Source organism: Harpia harpyja, chromosome W, assembly GCF_026419915.1.
Source record: "Harpia harpyja isolate bHarHar1 chromosome W, bHarHar1 primary haplotype, whole genome shotgun sequence".
In the NCBI taxonomy this organism is placed as follows: Eukaryota; Metazoa; Chordata; class Aves; order Accipitriformes; family Accipitridae; genus Harpia; species Harpia harpyja.
Genome location: NC_068968.1, coordinates 9,041,758 through 9,065,100, shown reverse-complemented (window position 1 = coordinate 9,065,100; position 23,343 = coordinate 9,041,758). Strand labels below are relative to the sequence as shown.

The following is a 23,343-nucleotide window of genomic DNA, read 5'->3' as shown; positions in this document are numbered from 1 at the left end:
ATTAAAGTACACTGTGCGCCGGTGTCTACTAGAGCCTTATACTCCTGTGGGTCTAACGTGCCAGGCCATCGAATCCACACAGTCCAATAGACCCGGTTATCCCTTTCCTCCACCTGGCTGGAGGCAGGGCCCCTCTCATTCTGGTCAGAGTATCCAGTATTCACTTCTCGTAAAATTGGCTCATAAGTCCCTTCAAGAGGATCAGAAATAAGATCAGCCCTTCTACTCTGTTTGGAAACCGGAGCGGCATTTTTCCTGGTAGAATCCCCTTTTGTGGTGTTTTTTCCTCGCAGCTCACGTACCCGTGCATTTAGGACCGAGGTAGGTTTTCCATCCCATTTCCTCATGTCCTCTCCATGATCACATAAGTAAAACCACAGGGCACCTCGCGGTGTGTACCTTCTATATTCTCTCTCTTGGGCAGAGGAGCGCTCACTCCTAATAGCCGAGACATTGGTCCTTACAGGTGGGCAACAGGACATCTCCTCTTTGAATTGCTGGAAATCCTCGGACAGCTTCTCCACAGCCGAAATGCAGGCTTGTAGGGAGGAGGAGAGATTTTCTTCGTATTGACGGAGTTGGCGAGCCACTTCATCCACTGTCGGTGCCTCTTCGTCTTTCCAGGTCATTATTGCCAGTGAGTTGGCATAGGACGATGGTGCGCTCCGTACAAACTTCCGCCACATGGGTCGTGTGCATTGGACTTCGTCTGGATCTTTGGGTAATTGTGGGTTGTCCGGATCATGATGAATTGTCTCTAGCACAGCTAATTCCCTCAGATATTGGATACCTCTTTCCATGGTGGTCCACTTGCTTGATTGACATATAACATCTTCCTTAAAGGGGTACCTTTCCTTCACACTTGACAGGAGTCGCCTCCAGAGGCTGATGGCTTGTGTCCCTCTTCCAATTGCCTTGTCAATGCCACCTTCCCTGGCAAGCGATCCCAGCTGCTTGGCTTCCCTACCTTCTAATTCCAAGCTATTAGCCCCATTGTCCCAGCATCGGAGGAGCCAGGTGATAATATGCTCACCTATACGGTGGCTAAAATCTTTTCGCATATCCCGCAGCTCACTCAAGGATAGGGACCGGGTTATTACCTCTGGTTCTGCCTCTTCCTCCTGTTCCCGTGATGACCCTGGTTCGCCTTCATCCTTCGCTAAGCGAACTGATTTTTTTGTATATTTCTTTTTCTGTACGGGGGCAACTGATACTGGTGCAGGTTGGTCTGCTGGTTCAGTTGCAGTACCGCTCGCCGGGTCTTGGATAACCGCAGTGTCTGTCGCCAAGGTTTGGGTAGCTGCTGTGCTCGTTGCTGGGGCTGGAGGGACCTCAGTGCCCGTTGCCGAGGTTTGAGTGACCACAGTGCTCATCGTTTTGTTGTTAGGTCCAGAGACCTTCTCTTCCCCTTGAGGGTACTGAGTGGTGTCGAACAGGGCTCGATAGGCATGGGCCAGGCCCCAGCACGTTGCAGTAATTTGTATCTCTCTGGAGCTGCCGGGGTGACAGCATACCTTTTCCAAATATTTTACTAGTTCTTCTGGATTCTGCGCTTGTTCAGGGGTGAATTTCCAAAACATTGGAGGTGCCCACTTTTCTAGGTACTTGCCCATACTACCCCACACACCCTGCCACTCATAATTATCCAGCCTTGGGGCAGATCTCTGGGTGATTTTCTTAAATAGTTGTTTAACCTTAAACGAGAGCTGAACCACATTCAGAAGCATGCTAATTCCTAGCAGTAGGGCTAGGACCGTGCTGGTCCCAACATCCCAAGAGTATTCAAATTTTTCAAAATTCTCAAACACCATTGTAACTGGACTGAAGGAGAAAGGAGAGGGGAAGAAAGGTATCCCACCCATAGACTGGTTTTCCAAGGAGGAAAGGTAAATGGTATAATTATTAATAGTTTCCCACAGATGGCTTCCACAGTATAAAGGTGACAATGCTGAGTGCAAGTACCGGATTAATCCCACAGCCGACGACTTTATCATACCATAAACCAGTGTTGTACAATACATCAAAGTGAAAACCTTAATCCACCTCCCACGGATGATAAGCAGCAGAAGAGGGACTACATACAGCAAGCGAGGTGATACATAACAGAACTTTAAAAACCAGAGCAACAACTCTAAGAACACATAAATCAACATAATGACCAGCGACTATTAGACCGATATAATGAATGCTTATAACAAATTTGTTTTAACAAGCTCTGGTCAGGTTTGTCGTTATCTCAACCCTTCGTGCCCCATGTTGGGCGCCAAAAAGGACTGTCGTGGTTTAACCCCAGCCAGCAACTAAACACCATGCAGCCGCTCACTCACTCCCCCCCACCCAGTGGGATGGGGGAGAAAATCGGGAAAAGAAGCAAAACCCGTGGGTTGAGATAAGAACGGTTTAATAGAACAGAGAAAGAAGAAACTAATAATGATAATGATAACACCAATAAAATGACAACAGCAATAATGAAAGGATTGGAATGTACAAATGATGCGCAGTGCAATTGCTCACCACCCGCCGACCGACACCCCCCCAGTCCCCGAGCGGCGAATCCCTGCCCCCACTTCCCCGTTCCTATACTGGATGGGACGTCACATGGTATGGAATACACCGTTGGCCAGTTTGGGTCAGGTGCCCTGGCTGTGTCCTGTGCCAACTTCTTGTGCCCCTCCAGCTTTCTCACTGGCTGGGCATGAGAAGCTGAAAAATCCTTGACATTAGTCTAAACACTACTGAGCAACAACTGAAAACATCAGTGTTATCAACATTCTTTGCATACTGAACTCAAAACATAGCACTGTACCAGCTACTAGGAAGACAGTTAACTCTATCCCAGCTGAAACCAGGACAGCTAAATATCATTATGAGAACATCACAGGAGCTAAGCACCAACAAGATTTGAGAAATTCCAGAGTCAGGATTGAATATCACATCTCAAGTCTATCTCCACATATTTAAAGTACACATATTTCAGTTTTCTCTCTCACCGATTATAAAGAACAGTATTTCAGATGATCTGTAACGATGTCATGCTCTGTGGTTCCTGAGCCAGTACATCTTACTTTTGAGAGATAGTGGAACAAACATTGGCATTCCACATTTCTGGACAAACTATGTGCAACCTTTTGAGTAACTTTCTAGCCACACACTTGAAGATCTAAGGTACAAAAATATCATAAGTACATCCTGAAGCACGCACAAGTAAAAAGTTGATGAAAAGGGTTGAAGACCTAAGTCATGAAACTCTGTAATTACCAGACTGAAGCTAATGAATGTAATACTAGCAGAATGAGTCACGCGCAGTTCTGAAAAAATGGTATTCTATACTGCATGTGAGCCATAGCCAAAATAAAATGTTTGGATGAAAAGTAATTGCTTAACTACAGTTGGTCCTTGACTCTCGTTTTTCATTCTTTGGAAAGCTTGCAATGCAGTTTCATGTTGGTGTTCTGATTATACCCTGCTTTGAGGAGGACAGCTCTTACAAACAGCCCCAGAACCATCTGTTACTTTTTTTCCTCAGTGCCTCAAAAGTGTACTTGCAAAGTAGAGGTGAATTGCCAACCTGAACTATCACTAGCAATAACCATTGCCCTTCGGAGGTGCCAAACAGGGAACACAGCTTTACGTACCTAAGGGAAGAAATGACGCAGACTCCTGAAGCCAAGATGAAGCCGCCTCAGCCAGAACAAACCTTTCCCCCGCCCCCGGCAGCCCAGGATCAGTGCTTTTCAGCAGACTTTTCTCTCTGTTTCTGCACAGTTGTCGCCAGGAGCTGCCTGCGGGCTTCTGTCCGGAGGCAGCTCCCTCCCAGATAATTGCCTGCACAAGCAGGTCAAACTTGCTAAGGCCAGTACGTCACAACCACTGTCTGGAATGGTGAATGTGAAATGTGTTCACCTGATTCATGTCAATATAAAACAATGCTAGAGTCGCATAGTAAAATGTGACCCTCGCTGAATTTATAATCTTTAACCACTTTGTCGGTCTTTGTATAACTGCAGACCGAAGGGAAACAGATAGCATGTATATAGTTCTTTTTTTGCTAGCTCAAAACTGGTTTTGCTGATTAACTACACAGTGTTAAGCAAGAGATCTTAAGGGAGAACTGAGGCATTTGTCATGGTGTTGAACGATGTTGTGAACGGGGTGACCCTTGGTATGTGTGAGTATGGGGTGTATTGAGATAACTGTGTATAAGCAATTTGTTATATGCATTTGTTAAAAGGGAAGTGTCTGTTATGTCTTGCTGTTGAACTTGTTTGGGTTTTGGTAGCCACAGCTGGTATTGTGCAGGGTGTTGGCTGTTACACAAGATGTCTGCTGTTGTGCCTGAGCAGTGGGGAGCCTGGTCGGAGATGCATTGCCTGGAGGACCCCTCGGTTGCTGGGGAGAGTTCGAAAAGATACAAAAAGAACTACTGCACCTGCAGCCAGGAGGTGGAAAGTTTTTTAGGGAGAACACGCCTATTATGAATATGTAACTAATGCTAGACTATAAAAGAAGCTGTGTTGTTTTTCACAGCGCGCGTCTTGGTAGAGCAGAGGCTCCCGGCGCGCCCAGCACTGTTTGCTTGCCTTTATTCATTTAATAAATTGTAAACTTTAATTAAAATCCTGTTTGGGACTAAATCATTTATCACAGTGAAGTTACTAGACAAATATTGCAGTACTTAGTACATGTTGACCGTCTCTTCCCTCAGCCTTGCCTGAACACAGCTGCCACTGCCTCCTCTACAGAAGTGCTTCTCTTTCCCCTATTCCCAACTGTGACAGATACCACATCCCCTCCTCCCCCCCTCCCCAAGCAGCAGCCGCGAAAGAAGGAATGAACTATTTCATCTGCTCTATAGGGGGAGAATGCAAATTAGGGTCTCTTTCCCTTCTCTAACACAGGAAGACAATATCACTTTCTTTTCCCCTTTAGCCTTCTACACGCCCGCATGGGAAGGGATTAAGCTCCTTTCAGCAGGGCTTGCTTATTTTTTCTTTCTCTTTTTTTTCTGTTTTTTTGTTTGTTTGGTTTTGGGTTCTTTTTCACTCCAGTTAGTATCAGCAAGCTTTCTAGAGGGAGAGAGGGAACATAGTGGTATTTTCTACTGCAGGCTGAAGTGAACTGTGGGATTGGACATGAATGTGGTAGAGACTAGACTGCAACGGTTGAAGCTATGGGGGAAGGGCAAGCAAAATTTTGTTCCTCCGCCCCTCTTCCCGTTCTGGTGTGTGCGCGTACGTGTAGGGTGGGGGCAGATGGTACGGCGGGAGCACTGTTGGCCTCGGGGAAGCTTTAGTGGAGGGGTGTGTATATATATATATATCGTATTTATGTATGTATATTATACAAAGCACGTATCATATGCATGTGTCTGGTGTTGATTGTGTGGGGAAGGGGAGTGAGAGAACACGAGCAGAGGGGGGAAGTCATGTGTGAATGTAAGCAGGTTGGGACAAGGTTGGGGGGTGCTGCGCATGGGCGGAGAGGGGTCTCTGGAGATCAGAGATGAGGTTGGGTGGTGTCTGCGCTAGGAGAGGGTATGTGCGCGTGTGTGTAGGTGTAGATGTATTTGGCAGCTTGGTTTCGGTATCCCTTTACTAGCCAGAAGGTGGGTGGGGAGGGTAATGACATGGGGTGGGGGCTACCCTTGGTGGAGCGCTCTGTTGGCATCCTCTTCCTATCCCCCGGTATTTTTATCTCTGGCAGTGTGATCTTGAGCGGCTAGAAGCACCTCGGTGGGGGGAAAAGGAGGTGCGGATCCCTCCCCCGACTTTATTCGTCTCGTCACATCGCTGTGAAAACATGAGTCGAGATTTCAAACCCGGAGACTTGATCTTTGCTAAGATGAAAGGTTATCCCCATTGGCCAGCCAGGGTAAGACACTCCCTCCTCTATGTGCAGGCTGCTGCTACCTCTTTACCTGTCCTTTTTTCCTCCTCACCGCCTTTTCTGCTCTTCCAGTTTTGTGTTGAGAAGAGTGTTTTCAGACACCTATAGAGAAGAAAACAGATAAATTGTGTTGTGCCTCTATCTTGCCAATGTGTGTGTGGGGGTGTGTCTGTGTGTGTGGTAGCACTGCTGTTGCTGAAAGTGACTTCTAAATCACACTGCAGATCCCACAGTGCGGTTTGTTCTTGGCTTATGGTGCTTTATAAGTCTCTCTTTTTTGACATGTAGCCCTGTCTAGTAGTCATTAGCTGTCATTAAGTTTTTTAAGTCGTGGAAGGGCTACTTGAATTCTGTATGTGAAGATATGTATTGGGTTTGTGTTAAAGTCAAGCAGTAATTTTTGAGAGTCTTAAAATCTGGAAATGAATTAATTAATAGCGTTTTTAGGAGGAAAAAGTCCTACTGAACTTCATATTTATTGCTTTAAAGCTTTTTATATGTCTGTGGTGAGTTGACCCTGGCCAGCAACTAAACTGAATGTACATAAAGGGTGTGGAGGTAGAGTGGCACCTTGCATGTAGAATCTCTGTTATTCAATTTGATTACTTGTCCCTCCCTAACTTTAAATTAATGCTATTGCCTATTAAATATAAACACTCCTCTCTGTAGCTTGTACTGAAATACAATATTATTAATCAAAGACAGCTTCTCAACAAAGATAGATGGTACAGAAATATTTGCAAATGAACATATAACCCATCTCAGAGAATTAGACATGTATATGCTCAAGTAGAGAAGCTTAATATCATTACCATCTATGCAAAAGTAATAGCACTAATGGGGAGAGAAATGCTAATTTCAGTAAGCAAGACAACTGATATGCTAGAACTGTCTCTGTGGAAAATTACAACTAATTTATGGAAGGTGCCAGAGTCATTTTACATACTGGATTTGCACCATTTGTGTGCAGCTGCCAACAAACAAATGAAAAAGAAAATAACCAAATGCAATTTGTCCCTTTTTTAAAACAAGAAAGAATATTCTGACATAATGCCTTGGTGATGTTCATTAAGAAACTTCAAAAGTTTCAAGAGAAATATTCAAAGCTAATGCCTTGTGCTGTCTGAGCCTTCTCTTCTCCAGGATAAACAGTCCCAGCTCCCTCAGCCTTTCCTCATAGGAGAGATGCTCCAGTCCCTTAATCATCTTTGTGGCCCTTTGCTGGACTCTCTCCAGGAGCTCTATATCTCTCTTGTACTGGGGACCCCAGAACAGGACACTGTATTCCAGGTGCGACCTCGCCAGTGCTGAGTAGAGGGAAAGGATCATCTCCCTCAACCTGCCGGCAATACTTTGTCTAATGCAGCCCAGGGATACCATTCGCCGCCTTTGCCCCAAGGGCACAGTGCTGGCTCATATTCAGCCTGGTGTCCACCAGGACCCCCAGGTCCTTTTCTGCAAAGCTGCTTTCCAGATGATGATGACTGGACCCAGTATTGACCCCTGGGGTACACTGCTAGTCACTGTCCTCCAACTAGACTTTGCACTGCTGATCACCCTCTGGGCCTGGCCATTCTGCTCATCCAGATATGTTGGGGATCCTGAGTACAGAGGTCACAAGCTTGAGCTGCACATTTCTTTCCCAAAGATAGCAAGGAGTCTTGGATACCTGGATAACTCCAGGGTCACCAACCTCTGGCACTCCACGCTGGAGCAGGTGGATATATCTCAAAGGAACTGTGGCCTGTGAAGAGCCCATGCAGGAGCAGGTTCTCCTGACAGGAACTGTAGCCCATAGAGAGGACCCATGCTGGAGCAGGAGAAAAGTGTGAGGAGGTAGGCGTAGCAGAGAGGAACTGTTCTGTACTGATTGCAACCCCCCCATTCCCCATCTCCACTGCGCCACTTGGGGCAGGAGGGAGGTAGAGGAGTTGGGAATGGAAGAGTGAAGTCAAGTCTGGGAACAAGGGGTGGGGGAAGGTGTTTTAGGTTTTGTCTTTGTTTCTTGCCATCCTGCTCTATTATTTTAATTGGCAATAAATTAAATTAATTTTCCCCAGGTGCCCACCAAGCCACTCTCGCTCTCACTCCCCCTCCTCAGCAGGGCAGAGGGAGAAAATAAGATGATAAAGCTTGTGGGTCAAGATAAGGACAGGGAGTTTGCTCATCAATTACCGTCACAGGCAAAACACACTAAACTTGGGGAAGATTAATTTAATTTATTGCCAATTAAAAATAGAACTAAAACCACCTTTCCCCCACCCCATTCCTTCTTCCCAGACTCAACTTCACTCCTTCATTCCCAACTCTTCTACCTCCTCCCCGCCCCATGAGTGGCCCAGTGGAATGGGAAATGGGGGTTGCAGTCAGTTCATCTCTGCCGCTCCTTCCTCCTCATACTGTTCCCCTGCTCCAGTGTGGGGTCCTCCCCACAGGATACAGTCCTTCATGAACTAATCTAACCTGAGGTGAGCCAATAATTCCACACAACACACTGCCTCTCCTGTCCTGAGCAACCACCATAACAGATTGAGTCCAAATCATTGGAGTAAATGAACTCAATGGACATTTTATATGGGTGGCCCATAAACTAAGGGAATGATGTCTGTGGGTGGGAATGGAGGGATGGTTAATGAGGATGTATTGGATAGTGTGGGTCCTGAGCATGACGTAAATGGTATGGAATAAGAGGTGGAGATTGTTCTTGTTTTGGCTGGGATGGAGTTAATTTTCTTCATAGTAGCTTGAATGGTGCTATGTTTTGGATTTGTGATGGAAACAGTGTTGATAACACACTGATGTTTTAGCTATTACTGAACAGTGCTTGCACAGTGTCAAGGCCTTTTCTATTTCTCACTCTGCCCCGCCAGTGAGTAAGCTGAGGGTACACAAGAAGTTGGGAGGGGACAGCTGACCCCAAACTGACCAAAGGGATATTCCATACCATATGACATCACTCTCAGCAGTCAGGGAAAAGGAGGAGGAAGGGGAGACAGTTAATGGAAGCAGAAAACGGATGTAGCAGCTTGTGCAGGAATCTCTGCATTTTTCTTTGGGAGCTTCTAGGTCTTCTGGGGGCAGGGTACAGGATCATCAGGGAACTCCTACGAAACCTCTAAGAAACTTGAGGTTTCCTGCTGCTGTCAGGTAAGGACAAGGTAAGGGGAGCTAAAAGGGTGTGGACCTGAGGAAGCTCTAGCAACTTCTAGCAAGCTTAGTCAACTGCCCTTGACCCAGGGTGCCTGGAGCCTTTGTTGCAGCTACACCCTGATTAAGGAGGGTCAAGCACCTGCTTAGCAAGTGCCAGGCAGAGGTCTCTATAAAAGCCATGCCCAGCGCAGCAGCTTATACATAAAAATTGCAAAGAAGGAGTTCTCCTTTTAATTCAAACCAGCCTAAGTGTTTTCACTTATGGTGATGATACACCATGGGGCAGTTTCCCTGGCAGGTTTTAGAGCAGCTGCCCCTGCTATGGTAGAGGCTTTGATGCAGGCAGACATTCAGATAGTGGATGCAGCTCTGTGATTTCCAGGTTTCAGGGAGTGCCTGAGGCCTCTCTCTGAGGCCAGAAGAGATGGCCCTCTGTCCTGCAGGAGGTGTGCTGTCTTGGAGGAGCTGTGTTACCAAGTGGACGAGTTATGGGAGGAAGTGAGCAGGCTGCACAGCATCGGAGAAGATGAAAGGGAGATAGATGGGATCTTCTCTGAGACACAACAGCTTGAAGAGCCCCAGACCCCAACTGCAGTAGAGATACAGGCAGTGTCCACCCCTAGTACTAAGGTAAGTGCAACCTCTGGAAAAGGGGAAGAATGGAAGCTGGGGACTCATGGCACCAAGAGGAAGGTTCCTGCCCCGCCTAAGGGCTTACAGCTACAAAATAGGCTCACCACTCTCAAAGGTGAAGAGAAGCCAGATGTGCTTTCAAGCAAAGGATCTGGGCCACCTTAATCTAAACCATGCAAGACCAATAGGAAGAAGCAGTGAGTGATAGTAGTGGGTGACTCCCTGCTGCAGGGGACAGAGGCACCCATCTGCCTACCTGACCTATCAACAAGAGAGGTTTGCTGCTGGCTGGGGGCCTGGATCTGGGATGTTGTGGAGGGACTGCCCAAGTTTGTCTGGCCCTCTGACTACTACCCCCTGCTGTTCTTCCACATGGGCACCAATGATACTGCCGGGGCAACCTGGAGAATATCATAAATGACTACAAGAGCTCTGGAGGTGGCAGTTAAGGGCATGAGGGCCCAGATGGTGTTCTCAGTCCTTCAGGTGAGGGAAAAGGGTGTGAAGAGGAGGGCACCAATAACGCATGTCAACAATTGGTTCTGGAACTGGTGTTGGCAACAGGGTTTTGGTTTCTATGACCATGGGACCCAGTTTGCAGATCAGCATCTGCTTGGGAGAGGTGGGATCCACCTCACTAAGCAGGGCAAAGGTATCTTTGCCAGTAGGATGGCTGACCTGGTAAGGAGGGCTTTAAACTAGGAATGATGGGGGAAGGAGGGAGTTAACAGCAGCCCTGTGAGGGAGTGTCGGACAGGGATGATAAGCAAAGGGCCTGGAGTAATGTGACAGGAAGGGATCACAAAATCAAAAAAACAGAGCTTAAGTGGGGTCACTTCCAGCATTTGCATGTAAGCAAGGAAGTACCTACAAGACACCATTATGGAGGAATCCCCAAAAGCCTTTCTGGCTGTATCTGTATTTCCTGTATTAAATTTTAAAAATACTACACTTGTTTAAAGAATAAAAAATGCATATCATAGCCTTAAATAATCAGGAATCTGCCCATCCTCTGTTGAGAAAATCTGAATTTCTAAATACAAAATTAATAGGAAAAAAAAATGCTTAGAGAAAAAAAGAATCTCTTTCGACATACTACTGTTAAGTTTCCCTCCACAGAGCAAAATAATCACACCCACATATATGGGAGGAGAAATGAGGGGTAAGGAAAGGAGAAGGATATTGTTCATTTTTTCAAGTTTTGTCAGGGGGGTAAATTCTAGTGATAAATAAGACTCCTTATATGGAGAGTACACAATGCCAGCAAACAAATGAAGAGTTTCTGTGATGTAAACACAAAACACCTGTAGTGATCCTAAATGAGTCAGGAATAAAGAGAAGACAGATAAGGATGACATTCTAGTCAATGTCTGCTACAAGCCACCTGACTAGGAAGAACAAGTGGATCAGGCCCTCTACAGACAGCTAGGAGCAGCTGCATGTTCAGAGGCCCTGGTTCTTATGGGGGTCTTCAACCACCCTGATATCTGCTGGAGGGACAACACAACAGGGCATAAACAATCCGGGGAGGTTCCTGGACTGCATAGGCAACAACTTCCTGACCCAAGTGACAGAGGAGCCAATGAGGAGAGGTGCTCTGCTGGACCTCATACTCACCAACAAGGAGGGGCTTGTTGGAGATGTGAAGGTCGAAGGCAGCCTTGGCTGCAGTGAACATGAGATGTTGCAGTTCAGGATCCTGAGGGCAGGGAGGAGGGTGAAAAGCAGGCTTATGGCCCTGGACTTCAGGAGAGCAGACTTTGGCCTCTTCAGGGACCTGCTTGGAAGAGTCCTGTAGGATAAGGCCCTGGAGGGAAGAGTGGCCCACAAAAGCTGGTTAATATTCAAGGATCACCTCCAAGCTCAAGAGTGTTCCATTCCAATGAATAGGAAGTCAGGCAAAAATGCCAGGAGGCCTGTGTGGATGAACAAGGAGCTCCTGGCCAAACACAAACACAAAAAGGAAACATACATAGGGTGGAAGCAAGGATGGGTAACCTGGGAGGAATACAGAAACATTCTCTGAGCATGCAGGGATGAAGTTAGGAAAGCTAAAGCCCAAATGGAATTGAATCTGGCCAGGGATGTCAAAGACAAATAGAAGGGCTTCTATAAGTACATAGGCAACAAAAGGAAGATGAGGGGAAAATGTGGGCCCATTGCTGAATGGGGCAGGGGCCCTGGTGACACAGGACATGGAAAAGGCTGAAGTACTGAATGCCACTTTTGCCTCAGTCTTTACTGGCAAAATTGGCCTTCAGGGATCCCAGGCCCCAGAGACCAGGGGGAAAATGTGAAGCAAGGAAGATGTACCCTTGGTGGAAGAGGATCAGGTCAGGGACTACTTAAGCAAACTGGACATGCATATGTCCATGGGTCTGTGGTGGTGCAGCCCCCCCCCCCCCGGCCCACGTTGCTATGTCAGGACCAGCCAACATTGTGTTCTTGTGCAGTGAGTTGGGACAATCTGGTACTTTCTTATCCTGGCTACGGTACAGTGAGTTAGGACGATTAGGCACTCCCTAACTGTACCTGAAATTCCTGCTGCCTGAATCATGGCCCACCTTGGAGGGTACCAGAATTACCTGACAAGAATTATGGCCAGAATGGAAATACACTGACCAAAGCCAATCATCTCACGAACCTATAAACAGTGATCCGAAGTGAGGCCCTTTGAGCTCTCCTGGACCACAGCAGGCTGCGACCAGCATCTCCCTCTGAGTGGGACGCCTCTCAGAGCTCGCAAACTCTCCAGCTGGTGAAGTTCAGAGGACCATCGCTGAAAGCTGACGATGGGACCTGGGCTGAAACCCTTTGCTCCTTGAGGCTTAACCCTCACCCACTGAGAAATGCCGAGACATTTGAAGTGAATATTTCCCTGAACTTGAAGGGAATTTTTAACAGGTATACCTTTGTTATATATATCTATATCTATCTAATATATATATATATATCTTTGTGTCTGTGTGCGTGCATGTGTGAATTGACCTAGGTATCTGATAGCAAGTATAGTATAAATATTGCCGTTTTGAATCTATAATTAAGTCACTGTTGTGATTGTAGTAAATTCTATTGAATCACTTAATCGTTGACTAATTTAACATTTTATAAAGTGCTGCTAAATCTTGTGATTCACTTTAAACTGTGAATGAACCTTAGACTGCTGCTACACACATATAATCCCTGAAGACATAAACCATTGCCCAAGTCTTGGACTAGGAGTGGATCCAGCCGTGCCTAAGCTCCATCAGGAGTTTAGAAAGCAAGGGGGTCTTCTCTGAACCTCGTGACTCCATGGGAGGGTCTCCCTTACCCTTTTGCGTCTTCAGTCTCTGTATAAATCATTCTAGTTTGATTCTAACTTGATTTTTCCTTTGTATGCTTCATCCATGTATTAAGTAATAGAGTGAACCTTGCCATTGAACTTTGAAGTTGTGCTTTTATAAACTCCTATTAAATCACTTTTGCTAATACCCTTGACGGTGATTCTTTAAGCGGCCCAAACCACTCATTCATGACAGGGTCCTGATGGGATGCACCCATGAGTGCTGAGGGAGCTGGCTGATGTCATTGTGAGGCCACTCTCGATAATCTTTGATTGATCATTATGATTGGCAGAGGTGCCTGAGGACTGGAGGAAAGCAGTTGTCACTCCTGTCTTCAAGAAGGGCTAGAAGGAGGATCCCAGGAACTACAGGCTCGTGAGCCTTGTCTCAATCCCTGGGAAAGTGATGGAGCAGCTAATCCTAGGAACCACTTCCAGGCACATGGAGGACAAGGAAGTCATCGGGAGTAATCATCATGGCTTCACTAAGGGGAAGTCACACTTGACCAACTTGATAAACTTCTACAATTAAATGACTGGCCTGGTAGATGAGGGGACAGCAGTGGATATTGTCTGCCTAGACTTCAGGAAGGCCTTTGACACTGTCTCCCATAAGATCCTCACAGAGAAGCTGTTGATGTATGGGCTGCATGAGCAGATAGGGAGGTGGATTGAAAACTGGCTGAACAACTGGGCCCAGAGCATGGTAATCAGTGGCACAAAGTCCAGTTGGAGGCCAGTAACTAGTGGTGTACCCCAGGGGTCAATACTGGGTCTGATCCTGTTCAACACCTTCATTAATGATCTGGATGATGGGGCAGAGTGTACCCTCAGCAAGTTTGCAGATGACACAAAACTGGGAGGAGTGGCTGATATGCCAGAGGGTGGTGCTGCCATCCAGAGGGACCTGGACAGGCTGGAGAAATGGGCTTACAGGAACCTCATGAAGTTCAACAAGGGGAAAGGCAAAGTCCCGCACCTGGGGAGGAACAACCCCATGCACCAATATATGCTGGTGGCCACCCATCTGGAAAGCAGCTTTGCAGAAAAGGACCTGGGGGTCCTGGTGGACACCAGGCTGAATATGAGCCAGCACTGTGCCCTTGGGGCAAAGGCGGCAAATGGTATCCCTGGGCTGCATTAGACAAAGTATTGCTGGCAGGTTGAGGGAGATGATCCTTTCCCTCTACTCAGCACTGGTGAGGCTGCACCTGGAGTATTGTGTCCTGTTCTGGGGTCCCCAGTACAAGAGAGATATAGAGCTCCTGGAGAGAGTCCAGCAAAGGGCCACAAAGATGGTGTTTAGCCTAGAGAAGAGAAGGCCCACAGGGGGATCTCATCAATGTATATAAATACCTGAAGGGAGGGTGCAAAGAAGATGGAGCCAGGCTCTTTTCATTAGTGCCCAATGACAGGACCAGAGGCAATGGGCACAAACAGAAATACAGGAGGTTCTATCTGAACATCAGGAAAGACTTTTTTTACTGTGAGGGTGACTGAGCACTGGAACAGGTTGTCCGGAGAGGTTGTGGAGTCTCCCTCCTTGGTGATATTCAAAAGTTGTTTGGACATGGTCCTGGGCATCCTGCTCTAGATGGCCCTGCTTGAGCAGGGAGGTTGGACCAGATGACCTCCAGAGGTCCCTTCTAACCTCAACCATTCTGTGATTCTGACATGTGATGACAAGCTCAGTAAGCGCTGTACTTGAGTTCGTGGTTGTGGGCTTTTAGACAAAATATTCAGAAGTTAGAATTATTAAAAAAAAAACAAAACAGCTTCTATATTTTTCATAACATATGACATTTGGGCTTGGGTAAGCCATCAGCTGGGTATGGGAACAGGAAGTGTTGCTATAGATTATGGTGAGGAGGAGGTGATATTTGGGAGGAACTGAATACTGCTTTTTACCTATACTCCATCTTTAAGTAGATGATAATTTGAAAATTATTGATGCTATTTTCTTTTTTACCAGTTGTTAGTACTGTTAAAGGATGTTATGAGTGCAGCTGCCTTCTCCAGCCCAGGACTCCCTCTTGCTTGTCTGCTGGAGCCTAGTCTGGTGAACCCAGGGTTTCTGCCCAGGCTGAGGGATGAGGTGGCTGCTTTCCCATTTACAAGTTCAACCAATAATGAAGCTGAGCACATATCCCAGAGACACACACAGGACCCTGACACAGCTGGCTACACAGACAAGGCACTCCCTTCAACAGCACCTACATATAAGATTTGCATAAAACAAAGACAGCCAAGTCCCCTTCCTTCTCCTCTATGGCTGGTAGAGATAGAAATTCAACTAGTGAAGGCACACACACAACACTCGAGATTCACAAGCATATGCACATTTGATGATTCCCCTAGTACTGGCATTCCTGCCCTGATCCTAGGCCCTCTTACCTGCTTCATGGGTTCCCTACTCACTGGCTAGTCCAGCTTGATGCTTGCTAGTAAACACAAACAGGCATGCACTCACATGCTTGTCCCACAGGCACTCCACATTTGCAAGTTCCCCTGGGCATACCAGCACAGACCCTCCACCCATGTGATACCCCTGACTGGACTCAGGGCTTCCTACTCACCAGCTAGTCCAGCTTGAAGCTTGCTAGTGAATTACACACGCATACCTGCATGCATACCCATGCACACCCAGTTTTGGGAAGATACAGACACTCCACCCCCCCCAGCAGCAGGCACATGGGCTGTGACCTGCAGTCCTGTTCCAGCTGCTGCTGGTTTTGAGCCCCTTACTTGCCTCACACATGCTGATCCCTCCCAGTAGCTGGTTTTCAGTACTCACCCTGATGTTGCCCCAGTGACTGGCGGCCAAGATCCCCACCCACTCTAGTAGCTGACACCATAGGCCAGGGTGTGGTGGGTTAACGTTGGTTAGCTGCCAGGTACCCATCAAGCTGCTCTTTCACTCACCCTCTTCAGCAGGACAGGGGGAAAAAATAAGATGAAAAAGCTCATGGGTCAAGATAAGGATAGGGAGATCACTCACCAATTACCATCATGGGCAAACCAGACTTGACTTGGGGAAATTAATTTAATTTGTTGCTGCCAATTAAAAATAGAGTAGGATTGCAAGAAACAAAACAAAACTAAAAACACCTTCCCCCCACACTCACCTTCACTCTGAACTCTTCTACCTCCTCCACCCATGAGTGATGTAGGAGGGATGGGGAATGGGAGTTGTAGTCAGTTCATAACACTTCATCTCTGCTGCTCCTTCCTCCTCACACTGTACCTCTGCTCCAGCATGGGGTCCCTCCCACAGGAAACAATCTTTCAAGAACTGTACCAACATGGGTCCTTTCCACAGGATACAGTCCTTCAGGAACTGACTGCTCTAGCGTGGATCCCCAATGGGCCACAGTTCCTGCCAGACAACCTGCTCCTGCATGGGCTCTTCTCCATGGGCCACAGTTCCTGCCAGGAGCCTGCTTCTGTGTGGGGTCTCCACAGGCTGCAGCTTCCTTCAGGGTATATCCACCTCCTTCGGTGTGGGGTCCTCTATGGGTTGCAGTGTGGATATCTGCTCCACCATAGACCTCATTGGGCTGCAGGGGGACAACCTGCATTAACTTGGTCTTCTCTGTGGGCTACAGGAGAATCTCTGCTCCAGCACCTGGAGTACCTCCTTCTTCACTGACCTTGGTGTCTACATAGTTGCTTCTCTCACATTTTCTCACTCCTCTCTCACAACTGCTGTTGCGCAGCCTTTTTTACCCTTTCTTAAATATGTTGTCACAGAGCCACCACCAGCATCACTGATTGGCTCAGCTTTGGCCAGCAGTGGGTCTGTTATGGAGCTGGATGGAACTGGCTCTGTCTGGCACAGGGGTGGCTCATTTTCTCACAGAGGTCACACCTGCAGCCCCCGCCCCCCACTACCAAAACCTTGATATGTAAACCCAATACATGCACCTACACCCCCGGTCTGACTCCAGTAGCTGGCACTTAGTCCTTGCAGCAAACATACACATAGGATAGAGAGCAAGATTACACAGAGGGACAGTTGAGAAAAGATTAATAAGAAGATAGGACAGAGTGCAGTGATCAGGCACAGAGCTCAGCTAGACAAGCATACTGACCAGCCCTGTTTTTAACCCTTTCTTTCTACACCCCTCTTTGTTTCTCCCTGCTTTCCATTTGCCCAATGTCTCCCTTCATGGGTTTGCATAGTTCTATCGATTCCCTTATCCTTCCCAGTCTGGTGTCTGGGATCTCCCCTGGTTTATAATCTTAGTTGCAAAGTCCAGGTTGATCTTCCTGGAAGTGGCGCCTGTTGTTTCTTGATAGCCCATCAATTAGTGTGAGTGGCAAGGTTTGTTTCTTTTCACTCCGTGTTTGTTTTGTCAGGTCTGTGTCTCTGCATATTTTGTTTCTGGCTTCCCCCTTTTCCTTAAATTTCCCAACTGACAAGGTCCCTGATTAGATAACCTTGCTGGAATAAACATTCTCACACTCCACATATCCTTAACAATTAGAGTGAGTGAACAGGTTTGGTTCTGGTCACTGCATCCCTTATTATTTGTTGGTCAGGTTTGTGTTCCTGTATGTTCTTGTTTATGGTTTCCCCCTTTGCTTATTATACCTTTTTTGCATTGAAAAGGTCCTTGACCAGATACACTTAAAGGAGCAAACACTCTCCTACGTACCCTTACAAATATCACTTGTTTCTTCGGGGTTTTTTTAGATATATAATCCTTGGGTCTTGTTTTGTTTAAATCTCTTTCACTTTTTCGATAGTATTTTGTTTCTTCAGGTTAATACTTAATGCTTGTTTTCCCCTAGAGTGTTTTTTAATTGTTACTAAACTTTAATTCTAGTCTCTCTTTCTCTTAGGTGGATGAAATTCCAGATGGAGCAGTAAAACCTCCTATGAATAAAATGCCTATATTCTTTTTTGGCACTCATGAGACGTAAGTACTTTAGATTAAAGGGCATATTGTTTTCATTGAAGGATGTCTTAACAGTAGTTTAACAGTTTGCATTGTGTGTTTGAAAATTATGTGACTCAGTAGCAGGCTATATTTTCTTAAATTAATTTCTAGTGGCAAGATAGGCAGCTTGCTTTCCACATTTGCTGTGAAATGGTGTGGTTATAGTCTACTATTCCCTGCAACATGCACTTTTTCCTGCTCAGTAAAAAAGCAAGAGCCTACCCAAAGTGGTATGATTGACATACCTTTTTTTCTTTTCTAAGGGATTTTAATTATAGTCCCATGTATCCTCAAAACTGTGTTCTAAAGGAAAATGAAATAAAGCTGAAAACTATGGAATAAGTAGCATTTGAGTCCTTTCAGGGGGAGAGGGGGAAGGTTTGAGAAAAAGTGAAGAGGTGCATTTGAAGCCCAAGGTCTCACCCCAGTTAGTTTCAGGCCTGCTATTATGTGAAGTACCCAAGAAAGATGAATATTTTTGGTAACCCTAACATTTTGCAATGGAACATAACATTTCCTTTGAAAGGACTCGATTTTTCCCACTTCTAAATATGTTTTTATGCTATTCTCTGACTATTATAGTGAAATTTGTCATGCTACTTCATAATGTTGTTCTACTGTAGATTACAGAGATCTTTAATTCAGTGTTAATTTCCTGTTTGACTTGTGGGGGAAATGCTGGTTTTATTCCCTTTTTTTAATAAGCTGCAAATAGTATTGTAAAGCAGGTCACAGAGCTAGTTGTTTGTATAATTGTTTCATTTCTTGTACAGCTTGCAGAAAGCTTTTTTTGTCCTCCTTCAGACCATTAAGAAATCTATAAAAATCTCTCTATGGTGGTACATCCTACCTATTTTTAAAAATAAATGTGGTAGAGAAAATACAGTATTCTGATAAATTAAAAAGAAAGCACTATCAGCTCTCACTGACACTACTTTCTGTTTGACTCTTTTTAAGAAGTGACTTCTCTGTCAATGAGCTTTGTGCATGTTTGGCTCCTATAACCATGCATTTCATTCACTGTTCACATCACTCCATATAGTTCTATACAGACTCAATTATTTTTTGTGGTTTTGTGGGGAGAGGAAGCAAGGTTTGAATTCTGTTCTCCCCCCTTTTTTGTCCTTGCTTTATACTGTTCAGTAGTTTTGTACACTTTTCAGGATGTTTTGACAGTTAAAATAAAGCACCCTTTTACTTCTCTCCTTTTTAACATATGCCATTGTCATGGTTTAACCCCAGCCAGCAACTAAGCACCACACAGCTCACTCACAGTGGGATGGGGGAGAAAATCGGGAAAAGAAGTAAAACTCGTGGGTTGAGATAAGAATGGTTTAATAGAATATAAAAAGAAGAAACTAATAATGATAATGATAACACTAATAACGTGAGAGCAGTAATGATAAAAGGATTGGAATGTACAAATGATGCACAGTGCAATTGCTCACCACCCGCCAATCGACACCCGAGTGGCAATCCCCCCGCCCCCACTCCCCCCAGTTTCTATACTAGACATGATGTCACATGGTATGGAATACCCCGTTGGCCACTTTGGGTCAGCTGTCCTGGCTGTGTCCCCTCCCAACTTCTTGTGCCCCTCCAGCCTTCTTGCTGGCTGGGCATCAGAAGCTGAAAAATCCTTGACTTAGTCTAAACACTACTGAGCAACAACTGAAAACATCAGTGTTATCAACATTCTTCTCATACTGAACTCAAAACATAGCACTGTACCAGCTACTAGGAAGACAATTAACTCTATCCCGGCTGAAACCAGGACAGCCATTCTGGATTGCAGTACTTCTTTTTACTGTCATTCCTGAAGATGTATTCAGGAACACAGATCAAGTGTAGGGTAAAAAGAAATTAATTTATATGTAATCTTAAAAATTTCTGTAGAATTTTGAGAAGCACAATGACCTTTTTTCAAATGTGACTTAGGTTCTGAAATCATGTTTGATTACATGTAGATTACTGGCAAATTTGAAACTTTATACCCACTCTTTGATACTCATACAAAGCAGTTTTACTGAAATCTGGTTTTGGTAATGTGGTAGACTCAGGGCTACTGCATTTTAAAGTTCTCAAATGTTTTCTTTAGAATATAACTTTGAAAAATGTTTTTGAATCTGTGCCTCATATCTTACAGTGTTGCAAAGTACTTTCTTTCTTCTGGAACTGGTGGTTCAGAGAGGTTGTGGGATCTCCATCCTCGGAGATGCTCAAAACCTGACTGGGCATGGCCCTGAGCAACCTGCTCTAGTTGACTTTGCTTTGAGCACAGGGAGCTGGACTAGACAGTCTCCAGAGGTGTTGCCTTCCAACCTCAATGATTCTATGTTTCTAAAGTATAAGCTTGTACTTTGATTTTCATTGTTGCTTTCTTCTGAGCTTCACCAAAACCTAAATTTGTGGCTGCTTGATATTCTTGAAAAAAACCCCAACAAAACCCTAAGAGCCTATTTCTTCTTTTCAAGATATTTGCCAGCTGTCATCTTGTTTTAGAAATATTACCCTTTTCTAAAGGAAAACTAGATATAAACTAGATATTTGTATTTTAACAAAGCTTTATGTGAATTTCTTGTGTGAGTAAATCACATAAGCACAAATTTTAGCCAGTCACAGGCAGGCAGAAGTTCATGCTCTGGACTCAAGACCCTGGACCCTATACATCAGGGTGATAACTGTCCCGTTTAGATTTCCTTGACCTTTTCTCCTTCTTGTGTATGGGGATTTAACTGCAAAAACCCAGTAAGCTACATGACCTTAGCAAGGTAGCTAATTCCTAGTATTTCTCTAAATCCGAACAGTGTAGGTAGAGACTTGCAACTGTGGAAAAATGCTTCCTTTCAGAGCAAAGGAAAGAAAAGAAGCAATGTTTTCTCTTTCCTCTGGTCTGTCTTCCTCTCTTCCCCCCATCCCTCCTTTTGTTCTGGTTAAGTAGGCTTTGCGAGTGTGTGGATCCCTGGCTGGATGCTCTCTAACAATCTTCTGCAAAGACATGGATGATAGCCACTGTGAAAGATTATTGTTTTACACTACTGGAGTAGGAAATGTTTAAGCTTCCTAGATGACTTGCAACTTCTCTTTATCTTATCTAAATGAATAGGGAGTAAGTCTCAAATACTTCATTATAGAGATGATGAAAAAAATAGGGAAATGAAACTTAGGGGTTTTTTTGTTTGTTTGAACTTTACCATGAACTATCTCATAAAAACAGTAGCAGCATCTTCAATTTAAGCAACTGGGTCTTAGATTTATACTTTGTCAGATAGAGCTGGATATAGGCACAGGGATGAAAATGAGAAAGTTGGTCACTGAGGTTTTCTGTTTTGCTATTAACAGCAGTTGGATTGCTACTATGAAATCCTAACTCTAGAGGCCATGGTACTACAGCAGAAACTTCATGTGCCTTGATGTTCTGCAGTACAAAGTAGAATATCGGTGTTTAGTACTTTATTACCTTGTTTTCCCAGGTCTGGCTTAGAAAAAAATTACAGTGTAGATACTGCAATTTGTGGGAAAAGGTGCCAGTCTAATAGCCATAGTTGTGCAACTTGCACTACGAATAATAATGTATGGGTTTTAGGGGGAGGATTTTTTGCCTGCCTCAGGGGAGGCCAGTTTCTGTAGATGAAAACAAAGATAAAAAGAAGCAGTTTTAAGCCCCAGATACTGAGAGTAGATGAATTTTTTTTTTCCACTTTTTTTATGAGTAGGGATGGAGAAGAAATTTAAAATAAGGAGCAATTTAACACTTCTACTAGCCAAATTATTGAGTATCTCTCTCTCTCTCCACACTTAAACTAAATAAATATAATTAATTAAAAAACAGAATATACAAAAATTGTAAGTTTGTTTCCAACTCTGTGCCGCCTCATTTCAAAACACTATTAACTTAAACAAAGGTTTTAGGCCTTTTTAAGTATCTTTGAACAGCAAAATTATCTTTATCATTTTCTTGATAAGCTGCTTTTCATTCAGATATACAAGATACTTAAAGACAGAAATGTTGAGCATTTAATGTAAAACATTTAATAACGTTGTATATTTTTTTGGTTAGATTTCCATGTCTTTCAGGATAAACTATACAGCATTCTTACAAAGATCTAGGCAATCATTCTATCCCAACTTTGTTTTGTCATCTCAGACGTATTGGTTTTAATTTAATAATTTTGAAAGATTTTTCTTTGGCTTGAAGTCATATCTTCTTATACTTGTACTCATTATCTTGCATTATGTTTCCAGGATTTAAGGAATCATTATTTCTTCACATTTTAGCTTGGTTTGCTAAGGAAGCAATGTCTCTTTCTGTACATCAGTCAGCTGCTCAGTTTTTAATCATTGTTTGACAGTGGTGGGTGGCTCTGTCAACTGTGATCTTAACAAGACATAACATTCAAGACATAGCATTGACAGTTTCTTGCCAGGACACTCAACATCTAGGAGAGAGCAGTGAGTGTGGTAGTATTAATGGAAAACTGGGTTTGCTGAAAGCAAAAGTTTAGAAGACTAAAGATGCTTCAGTAGCAGCACTTTGCTGATTACAGAATATCACTTCAGATGCCTCATTAATGAATATTATTTTTTTATATATCTGGTACTAAAGTTAATTTGAAGAGCAGCAATTTAAAAATGTGATGTTTCTGGTAGCTAATGTTTTCATCTCTTGAAGGGCATTCTTGGGACCAAAGGATATATTCCCTTATTATGAAAATAAAGAAAAATATGGCAAACCAAATAAAAGAAAAGGCTTTAATGAAGGATTATGGGAAATTGACAACAATCCCAAAGTGAAATTCTCTCATCAGCAGGTAAGTAAGTGATTCACAGTCTGTGAATACTTTAATCTGTTTTGTCATATTGTTGTAATAAAGCAATGATAGCTTAGCTGCTATAGGGGAATAATTTATTGATCTGCATCACTGAGTTGCAAGTTGGACTAATGTTGCTTTTGTTATTTACAATTTACCTCAATTTTTCAGCAAAATAAGAGAAAATTGCTCTTCTATATAATTGGAGATGCTATTTTATTATAGTAAAGTTAAGGAGGGATCATGTTAATAGTTTCAGGACACAAGGATAAAGTTATGTTAGTTACTGGGGAGGTCCCAGTGGACTGGAGGTTAGCAAATGTGATGCCCATCTACAAGAAGGGCCAGAAGGAAGATCTGGGGAACTACAGGCCTGTCAGTCTGACCTCGGTACTGGGGAAGGTTATGGAGCAGATCATCTTGAGCGCCATCACACGGCATGTACAGGACAACCAGGCAATAAGGCCCAGTCAGCATGGGTTTATGAAAGGCAGGTCCTGCTTGACTAACCTGATCTCCTTCTTATGACAAGGTGACCCGCTTAGTGGATGAGGGAAAGGCTGTGGATGTTGTTTACCTGGACTTCAGTAAAGCC

General features: G+C 44.5%; 1 protein-coding gene across 1 annotated transcript in view; it reads left to right on the top strand.

Moving 5' to 3' along the window:
- Window positions 1-5,191: 5,191 nt before the first annotated feature.
- The window catches only part of LOC128136043 (lens epithelium-derived growth factor-like), a 92,039-nt gene continuing 73,887 nt past the window's right edge, over window positions 5,192-23,343 (top strand). Inside the window, exons 1-4 of the mRNA XM_052775134.1 lie at window positions 5,192-5,300; window positions 5,704-5,871; window positions 17,840-17,916; window positions 22,610-22,748. Coding sequence (XP_052631094.1) covers window positions 5,253-5,300; window positions 5,704-5,871; window positions 17,840-17,916; window positions 22,610-22,748 — 432 coding nt within the window. The 5' untranslated portion in view covers window positions 5,192-5,252. The remainder of the gene's footprint in view (window positions 5,301-5,703; window positions 5,872-17,839; window positions 17,917-22,609; window positions 22,749-23,343) is intronic.